General features: G+C 53.2%; 2 protein-coding genes across 2 annotated transcripts in view; both read left to right on the top strand.

Moving 5' to 3' along the window:
• LOC142363670 (uncharacterized) overlaps window positions 1-3,673 on the top strand; it is a 39,599-nt gene extending 35,926 nt beyond the window's left edge. The window contains 3 exon segments of the mRNA XM_075439819.1: window positions 617-725; window positions 1,105-1,277; window positions 3,045-3,673. Of these exon segments, the coding sequence (XP_075295934.1) occupies window positions 617-725; window positions 1,105-1,277; window positions 3,045-3,189 (427 nt within the window). The 3' untranslated portion in view covers window positions 3,190-3,673.
• LOC142363671 (myosin heavy chain, embryonic smooth muscle isoform-like) overlaps window positions 3,316-23,247 on the top strand; it is a 57,118-nt gene continuing 37,186 nt past the window's right edge. The window contains exon 1 of the mRNA XM_075439820.1: window positions 3,316-3,331. Within this exon, the coding sequence (XP_075295935.1) occupies window positions 3,316-3,331 (16 nt within the window). The remainder of the gene's footprint in view (window positions 3,332-23,247) is intronic.

Consider the following 23,247-nt stretch of genomic DNA (forward strand, 5'->3'; position numbering starts at 1 on the left):
CTCTGGACATTAACCAGGTGAGTATGTTGACTGGTAGTCCCAGGATGCGCAAGGTGATGCAGAAGTTTCTTGAGACAAGATGAAACATCGCCTTGAGACACCTGGTCTCTTTGGTTAGAGGAAGCCAGTTGAAGAGCTTAGGTGTGACAGCTTTAGTTGGTTGAGATGAATCCTGTACTCTGCAGAAGTCTTTCTGCAGTGAGCTCTTCCTGTCTATCCTTGTCATCTTGGTCCTCCAAATATATGTATTTGTTTTAAGCTAGTTCCTCCCAGAATCTGAAGGTCTTATAACAATCTTTGTTCTTTTTGTGCTTTTGGCTCTATGGGAGGAACATGATACTGGTTAGCAATAACTCTGTAAGAAGCACCTTGATATCCCTCTTTTGAGCCTGCATACCATACTGGTATTGCTCCAGTGCTAAGGCTTCATGTTTTCAAAGCTGCATCCCAGCCAACCACCAGCACGCTAAAACTGTTGCTGCTGTTGATGGTGGCAGGCGTGTTAGGAGAACTCAAGTATCAGTTACACCATGAGGCGAGAGCCTTTCAGAAGGAACAGATTTTGTCTTCCTGGCCTTCAAGTACTGGGACAAATGACGGCTTTTGATTATTCTAGGGAAAGAGCAGCTGCTAACAAACTGGTCCGTCGTACGGAGAAGAAATTGAAGGAAGTCTTCATGCAGGTGGAGGATGAGCGTCGACACGCAGACCGGTACAAGGAGGAGGTAGGTGAAAGGGCTTAGCTTTTGAGGCCTATTTCTCAGAAAAGGTAAATAAAACCATACTTTAAGTAGAAAGGGTTTGCTAAGAAGCATGTTAATGAAAAGATGTTGGGGAATCTATCTTGATGATTAAACCACTAGAGTAGTTCCCAGTGGTCAAAACCTCCCCGTGATAGCTCTGATGTGATGGTCCGTTACGCATCCTGGTCTCCCAGACCCAGGAGCTCTGCAGTGTTTCCAGGAGCCCGGGCTGGAGTCTGCAGTAAGGCTGTGTTGGTTCATCTCCAGCTGGAGTGGTTGGGTGGACAGGACGTTGGCTAACTCCTGGTCGTGGCGTTGCAGCTGTCTAGTTTGATCCTGAGTCCCTGGGTTTATATTTCAGATGGAAAAGGCAAATGCCAGAATGAAGCAGCTCAAACGCCAGCTGGAGGAGGCTGAAGAGGAAGCCACACGTGCAAATGCTTCCCGACGTAAACTTCAGCGTGAGCTGGATGATGCCACAGAGGCTAACGAGGGCCTGATCCGGGAGGTCAGCACCCTGAAGAACAGGCTGAGGTAGGTGGTGCCAGTGGCGGTGGGCAGGGTTTGTCTGAGCCCTCGTGTGCCCACAGACTCTCCGCAGTGCATCCTTGGGGAGTATCCAGCTGTGGCGCTGCTGGTGTTAGGGATGTTCAGCTCAGGAAGTGTGGGCTGGATGAGTGCTCCGTGCGGTGGATTGAGAACTGGCTGAATGGCAGAGCTCAGAGGGCTGTCATCAGCGGCGCCGAGTCTGGTTGGAGGCTGGTAACTAGTGGTGTGCCTCAGGGGTCAGTACTGGGCCCAGTCTTGTTTAACTTCATCAGTGACCTGGATGAAGAGACGGAGTGTACCCTCAGCAAGTTTGCTGATGACACCAACCTGGGAGGAGTGGTAGATACACCAGCAGGCTGTCCTGCCATTCAGCGAAACCTGGAGAGGCTGGAGAGTTGGGCAGAGAGGAACCTGATGAGGTTCAACAAGGGCAAGTGCAGGGTCCTGCACCTGGGGAGGAACAACCCCAGGCACCAGTACAGGCTGGGGCGGACCTGCTGGAGAGCAGCTCTGCAGAGAGGGACCTGGGTGTTCTGGCGGACGACAGGTTGACCATGAGCCAGCAGCGTGCCCTGGGTGCCAAGAAGGCCAATGGGATCCTGGGGTGCATCAAGTGGAGTGTGGGCAGCAGGTCGAGGGAGGTTCTCCTTCCCCTCTGCACTGCCCTGATGAGGCCCCATCTGGAGTGCTGTGTCCAGTTGTGGGCACCCCAGTTCAAGAAAGATGAGGAGCTACTGGAGAGAGTCCAGCGGAGGGCTACAAGGATGGTGAGGGGACTGGAGCATCTCCCCTACGAGGAGAGGCTGAGGGAGCTGGGCTTGTTCAGCCTGAAGAAGAGAAGGCTGCGAGGGGACCTTAGAAATGCTTATAAATATCTGCAGGGTGGGTGTCAGGAGGACGGGGCCAGACTCTTTCCAGTGGTGCCCAACGACAGGACAAGGGGCAATGGGCACAAACTGAAGCAGAGGAAGTTCCAGCTGAACACGAGGAAGAACTTCTTCCCTCTGAGGGTGACGGAGCCCTGGCCCAGGCTGCCCAGGGAGGCTGTGGAATCTCCTTCTCTGGAGATATTCCAGCCCCGCCTGGACGCGGTGCTGTGCAGCCTGCTCTGGGTGACCCTGCTTGGGCAGGGGGTTGGGCTGGGTGACCCACAGAGGTCCCTTGCAACCCCCACCATTCTGTGATTCTGTGATTTTTCCAGTGGCTGGTACCAATCCCTTTTTTTCCCATACCCACTCCAGTGGGAATGTCTCAGCATTTTCCTTGAGAGCAGCTCTTGGAGATCAAGGTCTCTACCGAATACAGATGGGAGACAGCAGTGGTGAGGTTGCTGCAGAACAAAACCATCTCGGGGGTAGAGAGAGGCTTATAGGAGCGGCAGGAGGGGTGCAGCGCAGCGCTGCACAAACGAGTAGTTGGTATTATTTTAGAGACCCTGCTCTGTTTAGGACTTGGTCTGTGCTCGGTGCTTGTACAGAGGCAATATTTTAGGTTGCTTGGGACTTGCAAAATTAAGATGATGGTACGCGCTAAGCAGGAATACCAGAATACCGGAATGTTTGCCACAGCCTGTCTTCTCCTTGATCAGAGAAGGGGTTTCAAGACCCTGTGTGTGAAATTTGCCCCGTGTCTGGGGGCAAACTCTTCCCCCATGGTTCAGTGCGGAGGTCTTCCCAGAGCAGCCACCAGCATGGGGCCGTGGGCTGTGGGCGAGCCACGACCCTTCATAGATTGTCTGGTTGCTGTTCGCAGGAGGGGGGGCCCCATCACCTTCTCCTCGAGCCGATCCGGGAGACGCCAGCTGCACATCGAAGGGGCCTCGCTGGAGCTCTCGGACAACGACGCAGAGAGCAAAGGCAGCGACATGAACGAAGCGCAGCCGGCGCCCGCCAAGTAGAGCCCCATCACACCGTTTGCATGCAGAGACCTTTGACACAACAGTCGGCAGGAGGAGGAGGACTTTCCTGACCACCCAACTGCCTTGTGGCCATCAATCTGCCTTACGAGACGTCGGCATGCTACAATGTTACTTATCCTAGGTCAACTATGTCTTAAGGCTCTCCAGCCTCACCATACTGTACCCTGCTTCAGATATAGTTACAACTGCTTTTTTTCTGTAGTAAATAAAATGGAGTTGTCTCTGTTCAGTGCATCTATTTTCCAGATACTCATTGTATAGCCATTTTATAAAGCATCATGTGAAGGATGGAACTTTTTTTTTTATCAACACGGAAACTTCATTCCCAGAGGGTAGGTGGTTGGGGCAGACCCGTTGTCATGACTATGCATGATTTGTTGTACAGACAGCATCCTTCCGTTTCTCCTGTGCTCAGGCGGCCCGTGGCTGTATCGAGTCTGGTGGATCATTGAAGACCAAACTGCACCTGTATTTTTTTTTTTCTTTTCTCCTAATTGTTGTGATCAGCACACAATCAGCGAGTGAACTGTGAAAAGGCCTTGGGAAGTGTTAGAGGGAGATGTAGGGATGAACGAGTAGCGTCCATTTTTAACCTGCAATACCCTTTTGAAGTGTTCTCAGCACCTGCTTCATCAGTTAGCGTTCCTGCAGTACAGGCAAACTGAAACAGCGTCGCCGTTCCTCATCTGTACAGTACTTCTGCGTTTGTAGAGACCCGCTATCACCACGCCCGACAGATCTGTGTATATATTAGGGCTACTATAATGTGAACACCAGTGGAAAATAAACAGACAACGCAGGCGAAATTAATTTATTAATTTAGGGCCGAGTGAGTTAGCCTTCAAGCCGCAGAGCCGAGCGGCTGCACGGTGCGTGGAGGCCGAGGCGGTGCGGCGGCTCCGGCGGGAGCGGCTCCGGGGCCGCGTGGGGCGGGTGCGGAGCTGGCGGTGACAGGGGTTCAGCGACGGATGTTGCCTGCCTAGGAGTTGACATGCCAGTGGATGTGAATCCTTTTTGTTGTTGTTGTGTTTTTTGTTTTTTTTTATTTTGAACAGTATTACAGCGAGTAGTTAGCATTCTTTTTGTTTAAATATCTGAAAAACTGACATTACAGAAAGTGCCTTAGACACTACAATACTAAGACAATGTTACATATATAATTTGCCTATATAACAATGATTTAATGTATTAATTTTGACTGTGCTTCATATCACGTACCTCTCTAGTCCAAGTGGTATTATTGATATTAGTGACAATGAATCAATTTTAACCAGGAACCTTCCTCTGCCACATACTCAAAAACCGTGGATTTCCTTTTTTGGTTAAAAGCTTGAACTTCTGTCACAAAGGTTTTGTTGTGTGTGTTTGGATACTTTTAATCAAACTGGCTGTTGACCACCAGGCATCTGACTGCAAATATCTTGTTTTCTTGTATACCCATATTTCTAGACAATGATTTTTGTAAGACAATAAATTTATTCATTATAGATGTGGCCGCCTGCTCTGTTTACTTACAGGAAGAGCTATCTCCTGAGGCTGGAGTAGACCTTAATAAACAAGAATATGACTGGAAGCTGCATTTACCCTTCTTCCTCTTTTGTTTGCTCAGGGTTTTTTTTCTCTTTTGACCTAAACACAGTGTAAATGGCCTGGTCAGGGCTGAGCCTTTGTGTTGCCATTAGAGTCCAAAGTCCCCTCCTGCTGACCTGCAGGGCTGGGACCCAGGCAGAGGCCCCATGGCTGCCTTCAGTGGGGTCTGGGCTTTCTGCTGGGCGGTGGAATCTCCTGTTTCGGAGGTCCCAGTGTGCAGTACCTGCTCCCCTGGCCCAAGGCAGTGATGGCGTTGGATAAGGCCAAGGCTGGCACTGGTGCCCTGGGGCTGTTCCCTGCACAGAGAAGGTGGACCAGTGTGGGGAGCTGATAGGAGCAGGGAGATGGTGGGCTTAAAACTGGAGTGAGAGGAGAGGGGTGGGGGAGAGCAGGAAGCCCCTGCCTGGGCTCTACAGTCCAGGGCTGCTGTCAGTGGTCCCTCTGGTCCCAGCAAGCCTGGGCTGAGGGAGCCTCCAGCACCGAAGGGCTGCTGGGGACCAGAGCTGATCCCAGGCACCCGCTCCTGGAACCCAGTTCAGTCAGGGGTACCGTTAGCTCAGGTGTCTCCTTCAAGGCAGTGGCTGCTGCTCCTCCTGCTGTGAGGACCATACTGGGGAGGGGGCAGGGGCTGCTGAAGGGCTTTTCCCTGCCTCTCTCATGGCTTCCATACCTCAGGGCAGGGGTTGGGCCACTACCAGGCACAAACACAGGCTGGGCAGAGAATGGGAGCGAGAGCAGCCCTGAGGAGAAAGGCTTGGGGTGCTGCTGGGTGAGAAGCTGGACACGACCCAGCCGTGTGTGCTCACAGGGCAAGGGGGGGATTCTGCCTCTCTGCCCCACGCTGGTGAGACCCCCCGGGGTAGGGGTCTTGGGAATGTGAGGGCCCGGCTGATGAGGATGCGGGTGAAGCTCCAACCAGGAGGTTGCCCAGGATGAGTCGGTCAGCCCCACGCATTACGGCTGCCTCAGCTAAGAAAAAAAAGGAGGGTAACTGTCACAGGCGATTCCCTGCAGAGGGGAACAGAGGGCCCGATCTGCTGACAGGACCCATCCCAAGGGAAGTCTGCTGCCTCCCTGGGGCCCGGGTCAGGGATGTTGCTTGGAAACTCCCTGGTCTGGTGTGGTCCTCTGACTGTTACCCCCTCTTGGTAATGCAGGTTGGCGGGGACAAGATCGCGGAGAGAAGTCCCAAGGCTATCAAAGGGGACTTCAGGGCACAGGTCGAGGGATCGGGGGCACAGGTGGTGTTTTCCTCCATCCCATCAGTGGCAGGGAACAGCACTGAAAGGGGAGGAAAGCTCACCTGGTTAACAGGTGGCTCAGGGACTGGTGCCATCGGTTGAATTTTGGCTTCTTTGATCATCGGGAGGTGCACACAGCACCGGGCCTGCTGGGGACAGACGGAGTACAGCTGTCTCAAAGGGGAAAAAGGATTCACTGAGAGGGCTTTAAACAAGGTTCCAAGGGGGATCACATCACTAGGGATGAGCCCAGGTGTGTCATGGCAGGGTCAGGGGGAGATCGACAGCCCAGCTCAAGTGCATCTACACTAATGCACGTAGCATGGGCAATAAACAGGAGGAGCTGGAAGCCATTGTACAGCAGGACAGCTAGGTCGTCATCACAGAATGTGGTGGGACAGCTCGCATGACTGGCATGCTGTCACGGATGGCTACAGACCCTGCTTCGGCGGGGGGGGGGGGGGTGTTGGACCAGATGACCCACAGAGGTCCCTTCCAACCCCCACCACTCTGTGATTCCGTGGGAGCCCTGCATCCAGCTCTGGAGCCCTCGGCACAGGACAGACCTGGAGCTGGTGGAGCGGGGCCAGAGGAGGCCCCAGCAATGATCTGAGGGCTGGAACCCCTCTGCTGGGAGGAAAGGCTGGGAGAGCTGGGGCTGTTTAGCCTGGGGAAGGGAAGGCTCCAGGGACACCTTAGAGCAGCCTGAAGGGACCTGTGAGAGAGCTGGAGAGGGTCTTGTGACAAGGGCATGGAGTGATAGGCCAAGGAGTGATGGCTTCAAGCTGCAAGAAGGGAGGGTTTGATTGAACCTGAGAAAGAAATTCTCCACTCTGTGGGTTGTGAGGCCCTGGCCCAGGCTGCCCAGAGAAGCTGTGGCTGCCTCCTCCCTGGCAAGGTTCAAGGCCAGGTTGGAGGGGGCTTGGAGCACCCCAGGCTGGTGGAAGGGATCCCTGCCCATGACATGGGGGGCTGGACCTGGATGACCTGTAATGCCCCTTCCAACCCAGACCATCCTATGGTTCCATGAACATGCAGAAGGCCCAGGCTCTGTGCAAGAACAGCATCCTCTTACTGGGGATTTTTTAAGGGGAGGGTGTTCCTGATCCCCCGAGGAGGGAGCTGGTCCCAGGGTGGGGGGAGCTGTGTGGCCTCCCCCTGCATGGCACTGGGGCTCTGGCGGGAGCTGGAGGCCTCCGTCGCTTTGCAGGCTCTTCCCAAAAATCAGATCTTGAGGTCCAAGACAGTCGGTGCCATAGAGGGAAGGCGCTTGCTCAGCCGCCGCTCCCCTCTCTGCGCAGAGGGAAGGAGGAGGCAACACTGCAAGGGAAAGGCAGCTAGCGCTTCGCAGCAGCGCACAGCAGCATCGCTACGTGACAAAACCACGGCCACTGCCAGCGGTTCTGCAAAATCCACTGATTTCACATTAAAAGACTTTTATTTTTGGAAGATGACTGTAATTTGGGTTTGGGTTTTTTTTTGAAAACCCCTTCACGATCTGTGTCACCACGGTGGTATGGTACACTGTCCTACTGCAACATGCCATATAGATTTCGAATAAATAAAGCTACAAAGCCCAAGTTATGTACAAAGATCTTTGGCAAAGATAATTATGTTTACAAACCTATGTACAATAAAACAAATGTAAACAGTCAAATGCAGCAGAGGATGCACAGGAAAGGACGACCATACAAACCCTGACGGCGAGGGGGGTGCTTCCCGCCTCCCCTCTGCTGGGGCCGATGGTTTTTTTCTCAGCACTTGTAAATAAACCAGCTTGGAGCTGCAGAGCCAAGTGAAGGCGACGGCCCCGAGCGGGAATGAAGATTTCTAAACCCACAGATCAAACCCCGGCTGGGTTTGCTGGTTCTTTGTATAAAATCCACCGACTCCGAGGCACACGGACAGAGAACTCGCACAAACACGTTGCTCGAAAGACGCACGAGGTACACGCAGTCGCCCAACACTGTCGCAGAAGCTCGCAGGTGACGCTGTGAGATCCAGTCCTATATTACATGGATCGGAACAGGGGTGGGGTGGTGGCGGGGTCCCAGGAGGGGGCTTTGTGGATTTGTGGCTTCCTAACGCTCCGGCGGAGTTCCCGGTGTGGCGGTGCGTGGATGTTTGTCTGACGAAGGCACCGGGAGCACGCTCCAGCCGCTCGCTGCGTTGCTGCACGGGTGGGGGAGCGCCGAGGGGCCGCTTCAGCACGGCTCAGCCGCGCCAGCACCCAGCAAGGCAGGCGATGTTCTGACTGACGAGTGCTGGGCACGGGACCGTCACCCCCGTGCCCCCAGCCCCTCCATCCCTCCCTCCCGTAGGGCTGCGCAGCTCAGCCTCCCATGCCCACTCCAACCCACGGCCACGCGCTGGCCCCGCAGTGATTTATTAAGCTGCGGTAACTGAGTCATGGACCTGATTCCTGTCCAAAGAGCCGCGGCGCAGCCTCAGCCAGGGGTCTGAGGTCTGAGCCTTACCGGGAGGGCAGCAGCTGCCCGTCCTGAGCAGCAGGATGCTGGAGGAGGCAGGGAGAAACGCTGCCAAACCTAAGTTAGAGAAGAGATACGGTGAGGGGCTGAGGACCGCCGGGCCGAGCAAGACTCCTGCAGCCCGTGAAACAGAGCACTGCGGGTGGAAGCTTGAGCAGCGCGGGGTGTGGGGCCAAGGCAGAGAACGTCCGCTACAGCGAGAGGAGAAAACAAACTGTATTACTGTGACATGGAGGGCCATAAGCTCAGGGTCTCCTCGGGCTGCAGGGCGCAGGTCGTGTTCCAGCGGGGCAGGAATGGGCAGAAATCGGGAGCAGTTCTTCTCGTGGTGGGCTGAGAAAAGCATCCGCAAGTCCGAACACGACCTCCTGCGGGCTCATACGCTCAGGGGGAGCATGCCAGGCGCCGAGGATGGTCGAGAGGCTCCCAGTCCGGGGGGACCTTGATCAAAGCCGTTTACTGCCCTGAGGAGCAAGAAGAGACAGGCCGGTAAGTGATGAGCCCCAGGAGATGGCACCGCTCACCCCTCCCGGCCCCAGCAGCTGGAGAACAGACCCCTCTCCTCCCCTCTCACCTCACCCTGGCTGTACGATGTCTGCAAGGCCACTGTGACCACAATAGGGCTCCCATGGCTGCACCCACCCGCAGCCAGGGACAGGCGCAGGTGGGTGCTCACCCCGCTGCCTGGAGGTGGTGGGTGCTGCCTGATGACCACCCCAGGAGGACAAGCAGCTCCTGCGCAGACCCCAGGCCCCCACGCCAGGCTCTGGGCAGCTGAGGGGCTGGGCACAGCAGCGCTGCAGGCTCGCTCCCCACGGCCAGCTCCCCTCCCTTCTTCATGGGTGCTGGTGGGCTGCGAGAGGAGAACATGGGTCTGACAGCTTTTCCATCTCTACTCCGTTCTGGCTTTGGCAGATCTTCTGTGATCAGGCTCAACACAGAGCGTCTGCCCAGGCTCACCATCTGCTGATCATCACCACCACCACAGCCTTGACAACCAGAAGCGATGGCATCCCCATATCAGGACAGCACGTCCACCCCCACTGTTGTCCCAGAACCAGCACCCTGCCCTCACAGTCGGGTTTGTAATAACAAAGGCGAGGGAGAACTCCCCCAGCCCTGCAAGGTCCCTACCTCGACGTCTGCTGGCTCCCAAGTGCTGCCTCTGCAGCCCTTCACGAGCTTCGCCCGAACCACCGGCTCCCCAGAAGATGCCATTGAGATCCCTCCTGGCAGAGCTACGTTTGGGAGAGGGGACACCTGAGGAGACAGCCTCTGTTGCCCAGAGCTGCGAGCTGCGGTGAGTAGAAGCAAGAAGGAAGAGAAGCCGAGGGCTCTCCTGACGAGCTCGAAGCCAAGCCAGGAGCTGGCAGCTCCGGGGTCCCAGGCTGCGCCCACTCCGCAGAGCACATCCCGCTCGCTGCCGTCACTGCCCACGGGACCGAGATGCCACCAGCCCACGCGCGGTGGCTCACGACTGCATCCCCGGGCAGAGCAGCGCAGTTTCCGCACTCCTGTTCCTGTGCTGCGCACATTCACCGGTGACCTTGCAGCTCCTGCGTCAAGGATGAAAAAACCCCACCAGCAACCCCAGAGGCTGCTGCCGTTGCACTGGGCAGTCACAAGCTCCTTCCATGAAGAGCTAAAATCCCGACAGTCGCTAGCAAGAACAGATTCCCATGGTAACGCAGCTCGCTGCCGCAGGGAGTCAGGCTGTTTCCTTTCCCCATAGAATCTCAGAATGGTGGGGGTTGGAAGGGACCTCTGTGGGTCACCCAGCCCAACCCCCTGCCCAAGCAGGGTCACCCAGAGCAGGCTGCACAGCACCGCGTCCAGGCGGGGCTGGAATACCTCCGGAGAAGGAGACTCCACAGCCTCCCTGGGCAGCCTGGGCCAGGGCTCCGTCATCCTCAGAGGGAAGAAGTTCTTCCTCGTGTTCAGCTGGAACTTCCTCAGCTTCAGTTTGTGCCCATTGCCCCTTGTCCTGTCGCTGGGCACCACTGGAAAGAGTCTGGCCCCGTCCTCCTGACACCCACCCTGCAGATATTTAGAGGCATTTCTAAGGTCCCCTCGCAGCCTTCTCTTCTTCAGGCTGAACAAGCCCAGCTCCCTCAGCCTTTCCTCGTAGGAGAGATGCTCCAGTCCCCTCACCATCCTCATAGCCCTGCGCTGGACTCTCTCCAGTAGCTCTTCATCTTTCTTGAACTGGGGAGCCCAGCACTGGACACAGTACTCCAGATGGGGCCTCACCAGGGCAGAGTAGAGGGGAAGGAGAACTTCCCTCGTCCTGCTGCCCACACTCCTCTTGATGCACCCCAGGATCCCATTGGCCTTCTTGGCAGCCAGGGCACACTGCTGGCTCATGGTCAACCTGTCATCCACCAGGACACCCAGGTCCCTCTCCACAGAGCTGCTCTCCAGCAGGTCCGCCCCAGCCTGTACTGGTGCCTGGGGTTGTTCCTCCCCAGGTGCAGGACCCTGCACTTGCCCTTGTTGAACCTCATCAGGTTCCTCTCTGCCCAGCTCTCCAGCCTGTCCAGGTCACGCTGAATGGCAGCACAGCCTTCCGGTGTGTCTATCACACCTCCCAGTTTGGTGTCATCAGCAAACTTGCTGAGGGTACACTCAGTCTCTTCATACAGGTCATTGATGAAGAAGTTGAACAAGGCTGGGCCCAGTACTGACCCCTGAGGGACACCACTAGTTACTGGCCTCCAACTAGACTCAGCACCACTGATGACAACCCGCTGAGCTCTGCCATTCAGCCACTTCTCAATCCACCGCACCGAGCACTCCTCCAGTCCACACTTCCTGAGCTTCCCTAGAAGGATGTTATGGGAAACCGTGTCGAAAGCCTCGCTGTTAAACACCCACACTAGCACAGCCTGGCTCAGAGCAGGGAGAAACCACCTTTCCCACCTCCTCCCCATTGAGGTGGAAACTTCAACTCCCATTCGAGCATTGCCTTGATACAGGGAGGTGCCTCCCTGGCTGCACGCAGTAAAAAGCTGCTGGAAGAAGCTCAGGGGCAGACGTATCTCACTGTCTACATTTGGATGACGGGCCATGAAGCCAACCTGATCCTGACACGACTCTGCAAATTAGTTAACAGCTCAGAAGCACCTCTGACAAGTAGGACGGGGGGGGGGGGGGGGGGGAAAACCAAACAACAACAAAAAAAAAACCGACCCAAACTGGATTAAAACGTGGTACTTTGCTCCCTTCTGAAAGGATCAGAGAAAAGTGGCATTCCACGTCAGCAGCCTGGGTGTGCTCAGGTCTGATGAGCTGCGTTCAAGCCCAGCTCTACAGCTCTGTCACGTTTCCTGCACTAAACTCCGGGCTGCTCTTTCACAGAATGGTTTGGGTTGGAAGGGACCTTCAGAGGCCATCTAGCCCAACCCCCTGCAGTAAGTAGGTGCCCAGCGACAGGACAAGGGGCAACGGGCACAAACTGAAGCAGAGGAAGCTCCAGCTGAACACAAGGAAGAACTTCTTCACTCTGAGGGTGACGGAGCCCTGGCCCAGGCTGCCCAGGGAGGCTGTGGAGTCTCCTTCTCTGGAGATATTCCAGACCCGCCTGGATGCGGTGCTGTGCAGCCTGCTCTGGGTGACCCTGCTTGGGCAGGGGGTTGGGCTGGAGACCCACAGAGGTCCCTTGCAACCCCTACCATTCTGTGATTCTCTGAAATTAAAATACATTAAACAGAGGAACTGTGAAAAATAACAAATAAAGTATGCTGGATGACTCCTGGCTAACCTCCCAGAGGAGAGCGGGGAAGAGAAGTCCTTGCGCCCGGTCTCCAAGGTCTCCGACAGTGCCGGGAGGAGCACATGCATCGCTCCAGCCTTCAGCCGCTCTGCCCAGGCCTGACACAGGCGCGGGGCTCCTGCATGCAGCTGACGCTGCCCGACAGCCTGGAGACCTGCCCACAGCCATTAATCCCAGCCAGATCACTTGCCTGCTGCTTCTGCCTCATTTCGCCATCCCTCAGACCCGACCCACTCTGTGGGGCCCGCGCTGCGCCCTTGCTCTGGGCTTCCTAAGAAACTGGGCTCAGGGGTGCTTCACAGGGAGCCGAAGCCCCAGTCCCTGCTGGGAACAGCCCCAGCAGTGGTTTCTGATGGATGCTCCTGACTGCCTGCCCGTGCAGTGGCGTGGACCTTGTGCCCGTTTCCAACTGCTCTCTCTGCCCTGTGATTGCTAAAGACAGATTTTTACATATTAATCTTTATTCCAAGCTGTATTTTGTGCTTGGCACCTTATCTCCAAGACTCTCTCAACTCTAAGTATCCAATAAAGCCTCAGCAGAAAATTCTCCTGTTGCTGAATAGCCCAGGCTGAGGAGTAAATGGATGGGCTCAAAGCATGCTTGGAGACCAGCCCCCCAATAAAACAAGAGGAAAAGGGAGTTTTCAGGCAGGGCAGTGCTTTGAAACACACCCAAGCAGCAGTAACAGCACAAGGAGGCAGAGGAACGCCCAGCACGGAGATGCAAGGAGGAAGATGGGGACAAGGCTGTGGCAGATGAAGCTGGCAGGGACCTGCACCTTTCGACAGCACAGGGAACCCTCCGCGCTCCCTCGAGAGGCAGATGAGGGAGACGAGCCAGACCCTTGGATGCTGGAGGTGGTGCCTGCACCGAGCCCCTGTGCCCAGGATCCCCCCACAGAGCCCGGGACCCCGGGGTCTGCGCAGGCTGCTTCCAGCTGGCACGGCTGTGGCGGGCAGGGACGGTGGCACAGAGCCGGAGCACTGCTGTCTCGACGCGCACGCTGCTGATCACACCGTCCTCCGCCCCTGCTCTGCAACCCTGGCCGGCTCCCAGCACATCTGTGCCTTTGTTGGCTTTCCCATCGGCCAGAACCACAGCAACCGAGCATCGACAAGACGACAGCAACGAAATGTCGAAGGAAAAACACTACCAAAGGGCAAACTAACTTTCAAAATTCACTAAATTAACAGCAGGGATACTTCATCCTGTATCTCTGATGTGACTGATTCAATCAGAACCATGCATGTATTTGAAGAACTATTGATTAGATCAAGAAAGCAAGCAGCACTCAATCTTATGTTTGCAACAGGTCACAGCAGCAGAGGAGTTTATCTAAAGTAAGGAGAAAGAGAGGGATTGCGGCCTCAGGCTTTGATCATGGACCATTAGTTTGTAACGCTGAGAGAACTACCCCATGCAGTTAGCACAACCACCGACTCTGCACCTCCGAGCACCGAGTTAAAAGGCATGCAGCTTATCATTGCAAATGAATTCATTTACCCATGACCAAGGTGGGGAATACGACCTTTTCACGCCTAGTGGAGAAAAATTGAAACAGTTTATGCACACGATAAAGACATTCTTGGCCATAACCCTGGACGCAAGGAATGGGGCAAAGCAAAGGTGTTCAGCTGAACCTCACCAGATCTCTCCCCTTCCACCTCTGCCCGGGCAGACGAGGGGTCCTATTTCAGCGACAACCAGCACTCCCACCATACTCCACGGCCGCAAGCGCGTGACCCAGATAAAACCCTGGAGCATTGCAAAGCACGTTACAGGACATGGGATTACTCACCTGCATCCGAGGTACCCACACGTCCCTCTTTTCCAGGAAAACTTTTTCATAAGGCGGACTAGGGAACGGGAAGACCGCCCTGCTTTCACTGCCTGATGTGTTACGATCAGGGCTGGGGTAACTGTGTGCACTGTGTAAATATCCCTACGTGCTTCACGGGACTGCTACAAGTGTGCAAGCAGAGGTGCTTCTCGCATTCAAACCTGAGCTTGTTTGAATAAAACAAAGCCCAGCAGATTGACCAAAATAACCTAAGCATAAACACCATCTACAAGGACTTTGATAAGAGTGCGGGCAGGGGAGTGGGGGAGCAGTGAACACGGAGTTCATGCGTCAAGCAACAAATACTACATGCTGGCTCACATGCTGCCTCAGCTCTGCTGTTCAAGTGCCAAGGCTCTGCAGAGCCCATCAAAGTCAGAGCCATTTTGTTCCCCAACTGGATCGAAGTTAATAACCAATTAAGAAATATTACAACACCAAAAAAAACAAGTATCTATTCGAGAACATCCTCAGGTGCTGTTCAGCCATGCCCGGGCATCCGAACAGTAACAGCACATTCCTGAAGGAACAAGTCTGCAGGAATCTAATCTCACAGCAGACATTGAGTTTTAAAAATGTAGGCAAGTCCTGACTCTTCCAATTCCCCAGCAAAGCCTCGCTGCGGGCCCAGCTGTCCTCCAGGCCTCTGCTAAAGTGACACTCCCCTATGTCAGCTCCTGCCCATCGCTGTCTTCGGCTGCCTGCTCAGCTCCGCTCAGCAGGCAAAGAGCAGATGTTTGACAGGAGATGGAGACTGGCCAAACACTTTAACCAACAAAATGGCAGAGGAAGGAAAGTAAGGGGAAATGTAATGCTGCAGCTGAGTTACCTCTGTCCCATTCCCACCACCCAACAACGGGCTGCTCTTTAGGCAGTGGCTGCAGATGGGATGGCATCTACAATCACATGTGGCTGTTTCAGGCTCCAGCAACAATGAGGGGCAGGGAGGAGAGTACAGGGGCTGGGGAGAGAGGAGGAGAGGGGATAAGCAAGGCATGTCTTGCCTCAACCCCTCGTGCCCAGCCACCGCCGCATGCTCCAGGTCCAACTCCTGCCAGCGCGGCTGGAGCTGGGCGGCTGCTGCAGCGTGCGGGCGTGATGGGGCTGACCACATTGCGGTTCAGAGCTCGGTTCAGCTTACACGTGCAAAGTTGTACAGGTTTTACACGGCAGCCACGGAGACGCGTGCCCAGCACAGACACTGCCATCAGCCCCAGCACTCAGAGACCTCCACAGGGGCAGCAAGATTGAGCAGGAGCCGATGCGGGGAAGAGGCACGGGCCATCCGCTGTCAACAGCATGTGGGCACTCAGAGGAGGAGGACAGGACAGCAGGGATCTCTAACAACCTTCTGATAAGGACGTCAGTCATTTCCACCCCCTTTTCTAGCCCACTAACATCCTCCAGCTCTGCTGTAGAAGTTAGTTTTCAGGAGGGTGGGTTTCTAAACCTTTTTCAGCTACAACCTGCTGGTAACTCCAGGCAGCCAGCCCAGATAGCAAGTGTGATGACAATCCAGATAATTAAAAGTGACCCCACCCCACACAGCAATCAGCTTATTTGTCACACCACAACTCGATATAGCCATGCTGCCTCCTAAGAACAGCTATAATCTCTCCCTAGCAACTACCCTGACAGCTTGTACCTGAAATATCGCCCGTGCCCTGCAAGTGTGAGCTGACGTGGTGATGCACAGACCCCAGCCAGCCTTGCAGTGCACAGACGACCCAAAAGTCTGTCCCATTTGCACAGGACACTGACTTTGTTATGTCTCTAAACTCTTCTTTTCCAAAACCAGCAAACAACAGTGACTCTAAAAAAAACTCTGAATACCAGTTTCTAAGATGCAACTTGCCCTGCTACCCACGTAGCAACACAATTCAGCTCAAACGAGGATGATTGTAGGAAGCTCAGCTTGTCTGGTCTGTATACGACACTCTTCAGGTCGGCAACTGCTCATTTACTTCTCCAAAATAAATTCTGTATTGAGGATGTGCAGAAATCTCTGACCACAGGCGAGTCACGGGAGACACACGGGGTCGTTTCTCCTGTGAAAGCAGTTTCTGGCTTCACAGCTGACGCACAGCACAGACAGCATGGAAGCAGTTGCTCCCTCGATCAGCCAGAACTATGCCCTTAATGATGTTTTCTTTTTCCCCTCATAGAGGGGGAAGTAGAGCAAACAGGGCACCACCCTCCAAGCGAGCATTTGCTGCCTGCACTCAGCTGTTCTCACCAAGGGAACCTTCAGATTTGCCGTCAAGTACTTCCCCCGTGTGAGCACACCAGTAGCTATGGCAACTCCACCGCTACCTACTTGAGATCCTTTCGAAGGGCACGTTCACTTCACCAGCAGGTTTGCTGCCTCGGTTGATTTTTTATTACCTGAGATGCAGCTGCCAAGAGATTCGGCAGCAGAGGGATAGGACAGGCACTGACACCCTGCCAGCTACGAGACAATCACGCTTGCTTTGCTCTGTGCTTTACAGAAATCAGCACTGTCACCCTCCCCATCCCCTTGAGACTGGCTCCACAATTTATTTGTCCTATAGGATGAAAGCTGTGGTGGGCTAAAGACAAACCAAGAATAACTTCTGCTCCAAGTAGCATCCTGAAACACACTCCCTTTCAGGATAAAAGCATATCCTTACTTACCCTTTGTCGAAGAAAGAAGTATGTCCCGGATGAGGGTACTTTGTGCCATTGCTGTTCATCACGCCGCTGTTAACATTCCCTGAAATGTAGGATTTCCGTGATGCCTGGTCCTTTGCAAAATTTCTGCAAGCAGCTAATTTGGATTCTAAGGCCTGTGAAAGGGGAAAAAAAAAATGACGTCAAAAAAGTAATACCATTAAGAGGAAGTATTTTGCTGCTCAAGTTCAGGCTTTGTCATGACCCCAAGATCACCACGATCAGGAACCCAGTGTGATCACCTTTGGCGAAAGCTGAACTGAATGGGAACAAAGCTGTCATTTTCTCTGTCATCCAACCACAAAGGAAACCCACACAACGAGACGCTGACGCAGACTGCCACGCGTGACTCAGTTCCATCAGGGCTCAGATTTTACAACATATCAACACTCATTTAATTACCTAAAATAAGGAAGCCAATTCCTAGCAGAAGTTACCAAAACTTCCTGCTTCAGCAGCTGCAGTAAGGCTGGCATAAGCTAATCAGAAGTCTAAGACAGAGCCTAAAGCAGAATCCTCAAGTTTTGAGAGGGACTTTGTATTTGGGACTTTGTATTTGGAAATTCGAATTTTTTTCTCCAGGGCAATGCCTTCTAGCATTTCTTTCTTAATCTTGGCCTGCAAAACAAAGCCAGTTTCTTAAGTGCCATTGGTATGCTTCAGAACAAGAAGTGCTACAGCATCAGATGAGGAACCCAAGGCAGCAACTAAGCCTGTCTCTGTGGTCTGTACCTCATCTGTATTACTTCGCAGCAAGCCTGGTGAGATCTTGTTCCCCTGTACAAGGTGACAGTCTCTGCCTCATCTGCTGACTCCTGCCAGAAGGGAGGCCAAAATCCTGATTCTCTCCTTCACTGCAGCACACCCCCTGCCCTTTCTGCTGTCTGTCACAAACTGAGGCTTTGCTTCAATAGCAGTCTGGTCTAGCAGAAAGTCCTTGCAACAATTTCTTACATCCACCCTGCGCATGGGAGCATTCATACACTTGCAAATGCATACAGCGGAGACAAAACCTCATCTCCCCAAACACGGGGCTTGGTCCCATTCCACGTAGAAAAATATTCCACTGATAAGACACTGGCATGCTATCACAAGTAAGTGAACACTACACAGTGTTCTAGAAATCCATGCAAGCTTACTCAGTGGCTATATAGGCAGATATATTGTGGTCAGCAGGTCGAGGGAGGTTCTCCTTCCCCTCTACTTGGTCCTAGTGAGGCCCCATCTGCAGTAGTCTGTCCAGTTCTGGGCTCCCCAGTTCAAGAAAGATGAGGAGCTACTGGAGAGAGTCCGGCGGAGGGCTGCAAAGATGGTGAGGGGACTGGAGCATCTCTCCTACGAGGAAAGGCTAAGGGAGCTGGGCTTGTTCAGCCTGAAGAAGAGAAGGCAGAGAGGGGACCTTATAACTGCCTAGAAACATCTTCAGGGGCGGTGTCAAGAGGATGGGGCCAGATTCTTTTCAGTGGTGCCCAGCGACAAGGGGCAACAGGCACAAATTGAAGAATACGAAGTTCCAGCTGAACATGAAGAACAGCTTCTTCACTCTGAGGGTGACAGAGCACTAGAACAGGCTACCCAGAGAGGCTGCGGAGTCTCCTTCTCTAGAGATACTCAAACCCTCCTGGACAAGGTCCTGTGCAGCCTGCTCTGGGTGACCCTGCTTCGGCAGGGGGTTGGACCAGGTGACCCACAGAGGTCCCTTCCAACCCCCACCATTCTGTGACCCTGTGAGATATAGATAACTACCTACCTCTTGGTCTCAAAGCACCTATCAGCTGGAAATAGCCTGTGTGATCTGTGCCAAGTGACTCTATCTCAGCTGCATGCAAGAAAGCTGAGGGGAAACTTCTTGCAGAGAAATGGAGTCTGAGGCTCAGGATGAGGCATCTTATGAGTAGCCAAAGCCACAGAAATCCTAAACATCCTCTAATCATTACTGAACAAATGCATGAGCTGGAATTTTGTACCAGTGGCAGAGCGTGTGTCTCGGAGCAGGCTGGGAACAAGCATGCTTATTTGGCATTTCCTGTCCTTGCAGAGTAATCACACGGGATTGTGCTTAAGCTCTCTAAATCCCCTGCAGACTCTTACTCACAATGATCCCATTTTAAACATGTCACTCCATAACCCCGAGTTATCCTGCTGCCCTTTCAAACCAGCTACGAGCTCACCGACTCCAAACATGAACAATGAGTTAATTTTTAATTTCAAACTTTGCTAAAACAACTCTCTGTACTGCAGCTATTGCTGTTCTCAATGCTAACCACAAGAGACAGAGGAAAGCCAGCACCGGTGGCGAGACACGGAGGCTACCCATGCTTCCACTCAGAACACCAGCCACTAAGGCACGTCCACAAGCTTCTCATAACTCAAGAGTCGCCTTCATTCAACTGGAAAGCCTGGCATCCTAAACAACACTGTAACAGATGTTTAAACCACTTCTTCCTTGCTTATTGTGGTAATCCCTTTAAAGGCTCACGCATTTCACTTCCCCATCAACTACAGATGGGAACATTTGGCTTTCTCCTGATTTATTTTCTCACTTTCTTAGCACAGGCTTCTACTTTTTTTTCTGTTTTCAGCACCTGTTGCAGATCTCCCCAGGCATGATCTCAGCTCCCCTCCCATGACACACAGTTACTGTGCAGCAGGCACCCAGAGTCTGAGTGCCAGTTCTGCACCTGGGTCTCACTAGAGAGGAAGCCACAGGCCACACCTGAGGTAAGAACAAGTGTCTGACAGTGTCTAACCCCATACACCAAAGTGCTTGAGAAACTTCTTACTCCAAATATGAATTTCATCACCCAAAGTTGGAATCAGAACCTTAGTAATATGCTTTACAAATCAAGATCATTAAAAAAAATACATTATCACATACTAAACACTGAATATGGATGCTTTGGAAACTACAGCACAGGCCAAGACCTTGTGATTGTGCACAAGGATGAAATCTCAGTGACAACCCCACCGAGACAGGAATACTTCAGTTCAGAGCACTCACCCCCACTTTCCGCAACAGATCTCCCACAATGTTGAGCGCAGATATTCTAGCCGAAGGAGTAAGGGGCTGGTACCAAATCCATTTGGTATAGCTGCAAACACAGACACATTTTATTACCTGCTCCACTTCTCCACAGGTTTTTTTATTTGGTTTTTTTTTTGTTTGTTTCAATTTCAATAAATCAACTCCAAGGTAAAAAAGTAAATCTAAAATCCTACTGCAGGCTATTCACACAATTACCCCACAATAACACGCAGACTACATGATCACTAGCCATGGAAAAACGAAAAAGCTTAATTCCTGTCCACTGCCCTCTTTCCCATTAGAACTACACACAGAGCTCTCGCACTCTCCATCTGCAAGGCTATTGCCTGCAATCCATCTAATCCAGCCAGAGCTTCCCCTGGAATCTATTCTTTCTAATTTGAAAAATAACGTATTAATCCTTGCAGTTGTCCAGAGCCTTCCAGACAGGGAAGCGGACTGGACTAACACCCTGCTGCCTCATAGAGAAAACAAGACCCCCAAAAAGTGTGTGTTGTAACAGGGGCAGTCTAGACTGTTTGAATTACTGCCCACCATTTACTCACCACTGCTGCCCCACATTTAAGCAGAAATATCAGCCACTGCACTTCCCTGCGATCTCAAAGGTCTTCAGAGCTCTGCTGCAGGCATCCACTGCAGAGTACAAACCCTTGCCCTGGTAAAAGCAGTATCTAAGCTTCAACATCCTGCTTCTCCATGCTGTTTACTGATTATACTCCTTAAATGCACCTGATGCTGCCCCAGGATTTAAACACACCTGATCCAATGCAGGTGGGATCCACACCTACCTACACTTACTTCAAGTTCACCAACAAGCACCTGGCCTGAAATTGTTTGTTAACAAGCTGCAGGTACTGCCTAACAACTAGACACAGTTTCTACAAATTATACCTTTTGGGGAAGGAAAACTATTTTCCGATCCTTTTCCAACAGGTGTAGCTGGCAAGGAGAGAGATGCCTGGACAGCCGAATCCATCTTTTCACAGTCTAGAGTCGGAGAACTGGGCGCTGACTTTCGGGTGACTTCTTGTTGCCTCTCCCGTACTGCTAGCTCTTGCCGTAAGTCTGAGGGTTGAAAGAATAAAAAACCCACACGTCTTGGTGACCGAGTTCCCTAATAAACACTGTCTCTATTCATTTGGGAGGGATGAGGAGGAAACACTTTGCAACAGCTCTGTATTAACTGCCTGCTGCTGTCTTTCTGCAGCAGTGAGGACCCCCACCTCAGGGCAGTCACAGCCCCAGACCATCACTGCCTGTCACGTGTAAGCACAGCAGGTGACTTTTCCGCAGTATCTTCCCCATCTGTGGTGCGAGTCCCATGGAAAGTGCGTTACGCGAACTGCAGCTGGTCAAAAATGCCTGCGGAACTACACTCTGCTCCTGCTCAAACAGCGGTGGGGAAAAGGGAGGAATGACCCATTCTTACGTTTCCAGCTCCCCACATCATTCTTCCTGTTAAGCTGTGAGCTACCTGCAGATGTTCGCATATTCAGAGCAGGGCTGCCGGAGGCACCTGGAATGGAAAACCTAAGCTACATTTGAAGTTTGAGGTGGCAAGACAAGTAAGCAGCCCCAGTCCCTGTGCCTCTGTGTGAGCAGTGCCATGGGCAGATGAGGCTGAGCAACAGCTTTCCAGATTAGCTCTTTCTGCCTGCGAGCTATCAGCAGAAGTTCGCATTTTCGGAGCAGTTTTTCCGGAGGCCCCCTGCACGGACCCCCAAAGATATTTTTGAAGTTTGAGGTGGTAAGACAAGCAAGCAGCCCCAGTCTCTGTGCCTCTGTGCGAGCAGTGCCATGGGCAGATGAGGCTGAGCAACAGCTTTCCAGGCTAGCTCTTTCTGCCTGCGAGCTATCTGCAGACGTTCGCATTTTCAGAGCAGGGCTGCCGGAGGCGCCCGGCACGGACCACCTTAGCTACTTCTGAAGTTTGAAAGGGAAGACAAGCAAGCAGCCCCAGTCTCTGTGCCTCTGTGCGAGCAGTGCCATGGGCAGATGAGGCTGAGCAACAGCTTTCCAGGCTAGCTCTTTCTGGCTGCGATCTATATGCAGACGTTTGCATTTTTGGAGCAGGGCTGCCGGAGGCCCCCTGCACGGACACGCAAAGCTACGTTTGAAGTTTGAGAAGGCAAGACAAGCAAGCAGCCCCAGTCTCTGTGCCTCTGTGCGAGCAGTGCCATGGGCAGATGAGGCTGAGCAACAGCTTTCCAGGCTAGCTCTTTCTGCCTGCGAGCTATTTGCAGATGTTTGCATTTTCAGAGCAGGGCTGCTATAGGCCCGCTGCACAGACTCCCAAAGATGCGTTTGAAGTTGGAGGTGGCAAGACAAGCCAGCAGCCCCAGTCTCTGTGCCTCTGTGCGAGCAGTGCCATGGGCAGATGAGGCTGAGCAACAGCTTTGCAGGCTACCTCTTTCTGCCTGCGAGCTATCTACAGATGTTCGCATTTTCAGAGCAGGGCTGATATAGGCCCGCTGCACGGACTCCCAAAGCTACGTTTGAAGTTGGAGGTGGCAAGACAAGCAAGCAGCCCCAGTCTCTGTGCCTCTGTGCGAGCAGTGCCATGGGCAGATGAGGCTGAGCAACAGCTTTCCAGGCTACCTCTTTCTGCCTGCGAGCTATCTGCAGACGTTCACATTTTCAGAGAAGGGCTGCCGGGAATGCCCGACACTGACCATATATATACGTTTGAAGTTTGAGGTAGCAAAACAAGCAAGCAGCGCCAGTCTCTGTGTTTCTGTGCGAGCAGTGCCATGGGCAGATGAGGCTGAGCAACAGCTTTCCAGATTAGCTCTTTCTGCCTGCGAGCTATCTGCAGACGTTCGCATTTTCAGAGCAGGGCTGCAAGACGCACCCCTCACGGACAACCTAAGATACTTTTGAAGTTTGAGGGGGCAAGACAAGCAAGCAGCCCCAGTCTCTGTGCCTCTGTGCAAGCAGTGCCATGGGCAGATGAGGCTGAGCAACAGCTTTCCAGGCTAGCTCTTTCTGGCTGCCAGCTATCTGCAGACGTTCTCATTTTCGGAGCACGGCTGTCGCAGGCTTCCGGCATGGACCCCATAAGCTACGTTTGAAGTTTGAAATCGCAAGACAAGCAAGCAGCCCCAGTCTCTTTGCCTCTGTGTGAGCAGTGCCATGGGCAGATGAGGCTGAGCAACAGCTTTCCAGGCTAGGCCCTGCTTCCTGCCAGCTATCTGCAGACGTTCGCATTTTCAGAGCAGGGCTGCAAAAAGGGACCATCACGGACCCCGAAATCTATCTTTGAAGTTTGAGGTGGTAAGGCAAGCAAGCATCCCCAGTCTTTGTGCCTCTGTGCGAGCATTGCCGTGGGCAGATGAGGCTGAGCAACAGCTTTCCAGGCTAGCCCCTT

The sequence above is a fragment of the Opisthocomus hoazin genome, chromosome 19, assembly GCF_030867145.1.
Source record: "Opisthocomus hoazin isolate bOpiHoa1 chromosome 19, bOpiHoa1.hap1, whole genome shotgun sequence".
Lineage (NCBI taxonomy): Eukaryota > Metazoa > Chordata > Aves > Opisthocomiformes > Opisthocomidae > Opisthocomus > Opisthocomus hoazin.